The following is a 9,376-nucleotide window of genomic DNA, read 5'->3' on the forward strand; positions in this document are numbered from 1 at the left end:
TGATTATGGCATAGCTCTGAGGCAGCTGCAAGGAGAAGCAGGTGAAAGAAGCAGCCCTTGTGGAGAGTCCAGAATTGTCCCAGTGCCTCACAGATGTCTGGGGACACATTGCCCAACCCAAAGCAACACAAAGGGGACTTCTGATAATTATGGATGCTTCTGTTTTAATCTGCTTCCTGGATACACATTGGATAGGAAAAAATGCCAACAAACAGTCAGGAGCAGCTGAAAACTTTCTAGCAGAGGCATAGCTCCTGTAAGTCATCCAGGCTACTTCCAGGTCCTCTGCCCTTCTTCCCATCCAGATGAGAGGCAACAGTACTAGGGCTTCCTGCTGGCACAGAGTTGTACTCAAGCTGTAGCTGTTGTTCTCTTTGACACTCCAGTTTACGGGATTTAATGAACAGAAGGGCTTTAGGCTTGCAGCTCTGCAGGAGTATCTGGCTGACGGGATGGGTGGCTTACTTGGAATGCCTCTAACTCCAGGAGAGCTTTGTTTATTCTGGTTATTGTGGGATATGGACCCATGTCCACTTTGAATCTGCAAAAGGCAAAGAATTTGAGAGGTACTCTTGAGTCAGACAGCACAGCAGTGAGTAGAAGGGTCAAGAGCAGTGTGCTGTGCCTGCCCTGTATGGGAGAAGCTCACAGGCTGGGATACATTTCATTAACAGAAAAGGTTCATACTTGTAGGTTTACAAATATGCTGGAGTAGAGGGTAGTTCTTCTGTATTTACTAGGCTTTTACACAGTGTGCAGTGCAGGGTGAGAAGGCACTATGCTCTTCCTCAGAATCATGCAGCTACTACTCACGTGGGTTTAAAGCTTTCTCTAGCCCCACTGTGTGCAGTGTAAATATAGGGCAAACTGGGAGAGAGGAGGTGGAGTGGGGGCAACCTTAGCTTTTCTAAGGACATAGATCAGTGTTCCTTTAGTGGCCTCCAAGGAGAGAGCCCAGCTTCTTATTTCCAAGAGCTTCCAAAAGAGATGGTATTTATGACATGGAAAAATTACTGTGGAGAAGAAACCATAACTGGATAGGGGAGGCAGGAGGGATGCTTTCCTGCTGGCACAAGGAGCAGCAGAAGGTGAACTCTAACAGCCCAGTGCAAGGAGTAGCTGCCCCTGAAGAAAGCACCTCAAGCTTAGCCTTAGTTACCTTTCAGCGTTGTAAACTTGGGGCACCAAGCACAGATCAGCCATGGAAATCTGCAAATGTAGCAGAGAGAAGGGGTCAGGAATTCAGGGCCTGTCCCATCCTGCTTCCCTGGGGTTGCCAGCTTTGACAGCAGGATAGAAGTTATTTTATCAGCCAGTACAAAGATGTTGTTGCAACAACCCTATTCTTTAACCCAGCATAAATAATACAACAGTACAAGGAAAGGAACTTCACAGGAGTTACCAGGAGAAGCAGCTGTCAGCTTTTAGGGAGCTTCATATTTACCAGCTGATGGTTGTGACCTCAAGGAGTACACAGTGCTTCTATGGCAACTGCCTCTGAGCAAACAAGCCTGCTGGCAAGCTGCAGAGGGAGGAGGTGGAGGGATGGGGGTGTTTGCATGGCTGGGAGAAGATGAGGAAGCTTTGCTCCTGCCAGTGTCAAGGCCTGACAGGTGCTGGGCCGTGGCACGCAGGCTCAGGGACTTGAGGGCTGAAGACTTGAGAACAATACAGCCTGTCTGCACAGAGGCAGCTGCCTCCACCCCACACCCCAGGTCACAAAGCTCTGTGTGCCTTTCAGAGCACATACTCTCCAGCATGAGATCTCACAGCTAGCTTATGCCCACCAAGGGCTCTAGTGCCATAAGGTTCCTACTAGACAATCCTCTGCAGCGCAGGTTATTGCAGGAGCCCATACTTTTTGCCAGGCTTTTATAGGAAAGATCCAACTGCTTGCCAAACAGGACTGCTAAATGGGAGAGGCCTGAGTGTCCTCTAGCTTGGTAAGGGTCAGAACCACTTGTATGTGAGCCCTCTGAACTCTGCCCACATTAAAATTGGACTAACATGTCAGAAAAATACAATAGAACTTGGTTAAAGTTCTACAAGTTCTTGGTTCTACAGAACAAACCTAAGAACTGAACCTGTGTTTCTTGAGCCAAGCTTTGCCTCTATGTCAGGGCACTTTGAACTCCAAATCCCTTGAAGATGGAATATATATATAACCTGTTTCCATGTCCTTTAGCAGAATCTAGCCATAAGCAGGTTACAGGCAGGGACAAGGAAACATCTCTCTAACTACCTGCAAGTCATTAATGGCCTGAGTGGGATCCATGCAGCTGTTTTTCTCATGCTGAAGGTACCTCATGCAACCCCAAGCACAGGATGGGGCTGGGCTTTGTCTCCAGAACCAATTTATTTTCCTATTTTATGGAATATAGGGGGTTTCAGTTCTCCAGTGGTATATAAAAGTCAGATACTTACTTCATCCCCCACACAGTAGCGCCCAGCAGTGTGCTGCAGAATCTGCTCCAGTGCTGCCAAGAGAAGTGGTACACTGGGGTGAGGCATTGGAGACTCATTTGAAAGACACACCAAAGACCTTTTAGACAGGGAATTATGAAGAGAGGAATTCTGACCCTGAGCTGAGTGTGTAAAAGGAGCAGTTTGGTGTAAGTCTTTGGGGTCCTTCAGCCTTTTGCAACCCCAGTTGCTTCAGGCAAGGCACATGAAATACTAAGAGGGTAACATAGAGATATGTGAGAGGGGAAAAATGCAAGGGTATAGTTAGTGTGTCCATAAGTGAAGATGGACCTGTTATTCTAGCACATGGGGGGGGGGGGAAGAGTTTTAAGGAAACAAGAAGCACTGTATTTCTCCCAACGAGGTAAAGACATACTCTGCTACTTGCTAGGTTCTGTAGGGGTTTGCCATCAGATGTGTTTTTTCTGTTGACAAAAGCCTATCAACGTAGATTGACAGAACTTCAATGTAAAAGGCACTAGTTTGGAAGCAGGTGGGTGGAACAGAGAAGTGCTGTCAGCCCTCATGCCCTCAGTGAATCAACTGCTGCAGGGTACAGGATGGCCTTGGGCTTCCCCTCTTCCATGCACAGCAGTGGAAGCACACTGTGGGCAGTATCTTCTCTCTGAGACCCTGGAGTGTTAGTAGCAGGGCAGGACCCCAACACACCATCCTAGGGAGAGCTATTGTTTGGCCCTGAGGAGGAAAGCAGGACCCCAGCAGCGCAGAATTTAGAAGTGCCAGTTGTAATGCTGATCACTTTGGATGTGGGACACACCTTGGAAGCCAGAGATGATGCAGTTCTGAGCCCATTCTGTCTTTTTCTCACCTACTAGTTGCAGGACCTTCAGATTCTGTGAAAGCAAGTAGTGTCCAGGTTAGATAGATAGACTGCTGCTGGCTGGATCTTACCCACTACCTCATGCAGCGGAGGAGAGGGGAGATGAGGAGGTGCCAAGTCTGAACCCCCAGCCTGAGTTCATCCTACTGGGTGAGCCCTGACCTCACCCTCAGTGAACTATGCACCCTACTGTATCTGTCTCCTGGGACTGTCTTTTTGTAACTGCTACCAGGGTATCCCTTTACCTCTGCCTTTTGGGTTACTCAGATGTCTTCCTAAAACATACTAAACCCTGTGTGAAACTGCATGGGTTCAGCTGTTTGTGGGAAGAACCCTGGGGTGCAATAGGATTTTTTAATAGCAAATACTCTATTGCTGCTGTTGGCAGATCAGGAAGAAGCTGAGCACAGATTTCATGTCTGAAAACTATGGGCTGGCAGCAATCTAAAAAGACTGGGCTTTTCAGAGATAGAGACTCCTGGAAAGCCAGCCTGTCATGGGTATGACAAGGCAATACCTGGAGTGGCTGAATGCCAGAAGCAATGTGATCCGCGATCATTCTGGCCTGGGCTCTCTTCTTTGGATCTTGGGGCAGGAGCCTGGGGTTAGGACGGGTGTCTTCTAGGTAATGAATTATAGCTAGCTGAAATGAACAAAGAGAGAAGATTGATTAGAGGGCTAAAGCACCTGCCCTACAAAGAGAGGCTGGGGGAGCTGGGCTGGTTCAGCCTGGAGAAGAGAAGGCTGTGGGGGGACCTCATTGCAGCCTCCCAGTACCTGCAGGGAGCAGAGAAACAGGAGGGGAATCAGCTTTTTAAAAGAGCAGATAATGGCAGGACAAGGGGGAATGGATTAAAACTGAAGGAAGGAAGGTTTAGATTAGATATTAGGGGGGAGTTTTTTACAGAGAGAGTGGTGAGGGGCTGGAACAAGCTGCCCAGAGAGGTGGTGGATACCCCGTCCCTGGAGCTGTTCAAGGCCAGGTTGGATGGGGCCCTGGGCAGCCTTGTGTAGCTCCAGGCCTGGAGGTTGGTGTCCCTGCCTGTGGCAGGGGGGTTGGAGCTCTGTGATCCTTGGGGTCCCTTCCAACCCAGACCATTGTATGATTCTTTGATAAGAGGAGTTACTGGAGAGCCAGGGAAAAGTTCACATCCTGAACACATGGATGAAGGAAGCTGATCCAAGAGGATACAGTAGCTTTTGAATGAAGTTTGTTACCAATATAGGCAACAGAATTTTCCTTTCAATGTCTGCTTGGGACCTTGTTAGTCATTAGCAAGAGAAAGGGGAAAAGCAATCCCCTCCAGACTGGCAGCAGGCTGGAGTGAACAGTTAAGAGGGGTGTGGCTGGTAACTCACCGACTGAGAAAGGGTGATCCCATCAATTTTCAAGGCTGGGACTTGCCGCATTGGATTCACTGCCTTGAATTCAGCAGAAAGCTGTGCAAACAAACCTGAGATTACTGCAACAAGAAATTCTTCTTTCTTGTTTTCTTCCCTAGAACCCAGTTACCAAATTATTTTACTTTTTTTAACAGCCCCTTACTGCATCATTTAAGCATCTTTTGGACACCCAACCACCACTACTACCCACTTTCTGGTGTTAGAACTGAGTGAGGTCGAGTCTGTGTTTAAACTGCAGTGCAGCTTCTGGAGTCTGTGTGCCAGATATGTTCAGTTATATCATACTAAGCAGAAGCAAAAGATCTTCAGCCTTATGAAATTCAGTCACAGATGTTTAAGAGATGAGAAGACCTTTAGTCTCCTGCAGTCATGTCCCTCTATCCTACATGCCAGGGAATACTGGTTTAGATTACAGCGAAGCAGTGAGGAATTTGGTGAACTATGGGAACTTTCTAGTGCTGATCCAAATTCTCCTAATGACCCCCAAGTTCAGTACCCCTGGAGAAAGCAGTGGTAGCTGTTGCTTTACCTGCTGCCCCCCGTCCTTCAGGAGGTTCACTGGCACCAAGTCATAGGCAATCCCTTTCAGAGCCATCGCTGGAGAGAACAAAACACACAGTTTCAGACAGGCACACTGAGGTCAGTTTAATTTGTAATGGCTCAGGGAAATGTTACCATCACCACTTGAAAAAAGAACGGCTTTAAAACCAAAAAAACACCCTATCCCTTAAGAAAGGTGGCTTGAGTCCACTGAGAAGATAGTGTTCTGGCAAATGAAGGGCTAAAGTGCTGAAGACCAGTCCTGGCAAAACCACTGGATTATTCAAAATAAGCTTTTCCACTCTTTGGAGCACAGCCCCTCCTGAGAGGGCTTGGACAGGGCAGAGGGGCCTGTCAACACCTGCAAATCCTTCCTTAAGTCTGTCTCAGTCCAAGTAGGGACTATTCCCAGCCCTGCTTAGCTCTTAAGACCTGGGCAGACCAGACTCTGGAATGGTGTCAGTGTGTAAACAGAGGGCAGGGCTCTTCTGGATGATATGGAAGAAACAGCTATGTGCATCATTTTAGCTTTATACAAGGAGTAACTCTACCTGCAGGAGCTCCATTCCTCTCCCTTCCCCCTGCTCCAGGTAGGCTGTGCTATTCCCTTCCCTCCCACTCCACGGGAGAGGGGAGGAAATGCCTCCCTGTTCCAGGATCATGTTTGCTGACCTCTCTTTTAATAAGTGACTCATTAATTTAGCTGGTGAAGGGGAGGATACTGCAGTAACACCAAGAGAATAAACCAGAGATCAACACGGGGTCTTACCGATTCTCACTCTCCAGGTGCAGGAACTTCGGTAATAGCTGTAAAGGATGGGCTGAGAAGAGAGAGACAAAGTGGTTACATGGTGGGAGCACCCCAGTATTGTAAGAACAAGGCACGAACAAGGCACTTCAGGCACTGTAGGGAAGGGCAGAGCAAAGTTTGGGGGAGAGAGGGCTCCTTTCTGAAAGTGGCTGTTCCTGCTTTGGGTGCACAGGTAGTGAGTGTATCACTGGAGTGAATGCCAGCCCTCTGAATATTTAGTTCCACCTGATGTTTCCTGCACTGCACAAGTGACCTTACAATGACTCCCTACAAAGCTGCTCTCTTTGTCACTATCAGACATTGGTAACTTTTATCCCATCTTGGCTTTTTTTAAAGCACATTTCCCACCCATTACACCAAGCACCTGCACTGAGTATTTGCATGGCATAAACCAGCTTTCCCAGCCAGGCAGGGCAGGGAAGGACCTCTTTCCCAGGGAGAGCTGCTGCTGCCAAGAGGGCAGACAACTCATCTCTACCTGAACCCCAGCACTGAGGCAGCTTTCTTGAGCCCTTCCACCCTATCCATGGCCCCTCTCACCTTTTCAGATGCCATGGTCGGTGTGTGCAAACTACTCCAGGAAATAAAAGCAACCTCTTTGCTTTCCCTTTTAACTTGGCTGGGGTGGGGGAAGGCTTCTCTCCTAAAGCCAATGAGAAAAGGACTATGCCCCTAAATCTGTACCCAGGGCATGAAAACCAGCCAGTCAGAGTGAATCTGAAGTGACTGCAATCAGCTTCATCCAGGTTCCCACGTGCTGCAGCCCTGACCCTGACACCAGGACTATTACCCAGCTTGAGGTCAGAAGCTCCATTTAATGACCATCCCTATTTCCCTAGCTTTCTGTCCAGAAATAAAGATGGTATCTGGAGAGTCTGTCAGCCTGTCTCAGTAGTTGCCAGTGCAGAAGGGCTGCCCCAGGGAAGAAAACAAGGAAGCCAGCTACGTGCAGGTTTTGTTTCACTAAGGAATGACTGCCAGCTCCCAGGAAAGGGGCTGCCTTTGTGGGACTGTCCCTCAGCATCTTCCTGCAGCCCTCCTCAGCGCTGAGGGTTTATCTGTGTTGCATGCCTGGGAGAGGCTGCTACTCTGCTCCCAAGCCAACTGTGTGTGGAATACAAAGCTTGCTTTTTTGTGTTACAGTATTTTCTTTCCACACAGGAAATAACAGTACCCATACATGTCTCTAAATAAAGCTGTAATCATGTCTCTCCTTCCTTCCATAGATCTCACAGCATGCTGGGCAACTTTCTCTATCCCCACCCTCCCAAAATGCATAGAAATTATACTAGAGACTGATAGGAGCAAGGCAGAAAAAGGCAGGGATTTGCTCACAGACATACAATCCATCAACAGAAACCCAGAAGCTGTCTCTGCTCCAGTCCTCTTTGTAAACAAGATGCTTCTTTTACAGTGTAGACTGGTTCAAATTACTTTAAATGAGGCACACATTCGATTAAATTGCTCTAGTCAAAGTTTACTGGAGAAATGATCTATAATTGAGGAGGGAAGTGATGGCAGTATTGGCAACGCTTTTGCCAACAAAGTATTTAGTGATTTTCTTGAATTCCCTGCTCCTGGACTCGGGGCATTAGGAATCTCAGCTGTGCTTTTTTTTTCCCCCAAATATCTAGCATTCTGGGTTGCAGGAAAGAGACAGAAACTATCATTTCAAAAGGAAGACACAGCATTCATGGGCATATTATTTTTACTTGTTTTTCCTGGGGACCTTGCTGATGATTTTTTGTTTCACTGAGAAATGCACATGCTTCACATCTGTTCTAGACTCTGGCCTCTCAGCTGGCAGAGACATTTCTTCTGTTCTTCATTGATTTGCAACCTGTGCTATCATTTGTAATACACTGTGCTAGCCCAATGGCTTCACTCTGTAAATTCAAGACTCCATGGGATTTCACCAAGAAGAACGCTGGAAACAACCCATCCCTCAGCTGGGAACTGTGTCTCCAGAGGCTGAGGCCTGGAGTGATCTCTCACCTTCAGGCTGTCTTGCTCCCAGTGGCAGGGCAGATCACAGGCAAAACCATCAGCTAAGTCAAGAGGAGAGACAGGAGTGTTCTGCCCTCAGTGGGCAGGTTGCAGAGTGACATAACTTGCCTTCCTTGGAGGAAGATCTAAGCACGGGCCAGGGGAGTGCTGGGGAAGAGCTGCCTCCATTTACAACCCTGTGGGGTATGATCCCCCTAAACTGGAGGTTTAGCCTGGTTTGAGCTGGGAGGAGAGCAGGGAGGCAGCATTTACCTCATGTCTCCTGAGATTTCTGGCTTCATTCCCAGCATCAGCAGTGCAGTGAGGGATGGGCTTCAACCCCGATCTAGAGTGAAAACCTGAGACCCGCATTTCACTGTTTAGGAGGATGGAAGAGGCACCCCAGACTTTGAGCTGAGCTTTGAACTTTGTGTTGAGCCTGGATGTTGTATTGAGGGACATGGTTTAGTGGGAGCTAGTAGTAATAGGTGAATGGTTGGACTGGATGATCTTTTAGGTCTTTTCCAACCTTGATAATTCTGTGATTCTGTGAGTCTGAGCCCTGAGGTTTCCAAGCCTGTTGGTGTCAGTATGGTCTCCTCTGAGCACCAGGTTCTTCCAGGCTGCATTCAGGACTCACTTGGCAAGGCAAATGTCTTTTCACCTCTTCCTTGTGAGCTGTGACTCCAAGCAGCCTGCACACAGGGCCTGACACAGGCGAGGGAGAAACCCACTCCTGGGAGACTTGCGTGGAGTGGGGGGAAACCCTGGTGTCTGGAAGGCTCTGCTTCCAGTCTGCTGGCTTGAAGCGTCACAAGCTGCAAGCAGAAGGAAGAGGTGTGCTCCCAAAGGCTCAGCATCCCTGCGGCGGGCATCAGTGCCAGCAGCTCGCTGGGATAAACGCGCCCTCACGGCGTAGGGAGGCACTGCGCTTACTCAGCCTGGGGGCAAACTCTCTGCTCTCCACCGAGACAGAGCTGCTGGCCAGGGCAGTAGAAACGTGTTTAAGGGATGCTGTGCACGGGGTGCAGCCCGCTCGGTAACCACCATCGCGGCCTCTCCGCGGAGCCCGGGGCACCAGGAGCTGGTTTGGGCCGAGGTCCCAGCCCTGCTCCCTCCAGCTCTGGGGCCGCCATCGCCCGCGTTCCCCTCCCCCCCGGTGGGGACGCTCGGCAAGGACGAGCCAGCATCGCGTACCTTGGCCGCAGCAGAACTCATCCCGCGCCGTCACCCCGGCCGGGGCTGCGTGTCAGCCCCGTGTCAGCCCCGTCCCGGCCTCGGACCGCGGCCCCGCCCCGCCCCGCCGGTACTACATCCCCCAGCGTGCCCCG

The 9,376-nt window shown here is 49.4% G+C and overlaps 1 protein-coding gene across 2 annotated transcripts; it reads right to left on the reverse strand.

The window, feature by feature from the left end:
• Positions 1-147: 147 nt before the first annotated feature.
• On the reverse strand, positions 148-9,340 carry GSTZ1 (glutathione S-transferase zeta 1). 2 transcript variants are annotated; one of them, XM_084263502.1, is made up of 9 exons: positions 9,243-9,340; positions 6,018-6,069; positions 5,238-5,305; positions 4,664-4,744; positions 3,822-3,947; positions 3,242-3,317; positions 2,425-2,477; positions 1,160-1,209; positions 148-541 (listed from the first exon to the last, which is right to left on the reverse strand). In XM_084263502.1, the coding sequence occupies exons 1-9, from the start codon at positions 9,261-9,263 to the stop codon at positions 415-417; spliced, it is 654 nt and encodes a 217-aa protein (XP_084119628.1). In that variant the 5' UTR covers positions 9,264-9,340; the 3' UTR covers positions 148-414. The 2 variants fall into 2 exon arrangements, with proteins under 2 accessions (XP_084119628.1, XP_084119629.1); XM_084263503.1 differs by lacking the exon at positions 9,243-9,340 and adding an exon at positions 6,600-6,629.
• Positions 9,341-9,376: the final 36 nt, after the last annotated feature.

This window comes from Gallinula chloropus (assembly GCF_964237585.1).
Source record: "Gallinula chloropus genome assembly, chromosome: 4".
Lineage (NCBI taxonomy): Eukaryota > Metazoa > Chordata > Aves > Gruiformes > Rallidae > Gallinula > Gallinula chloropus.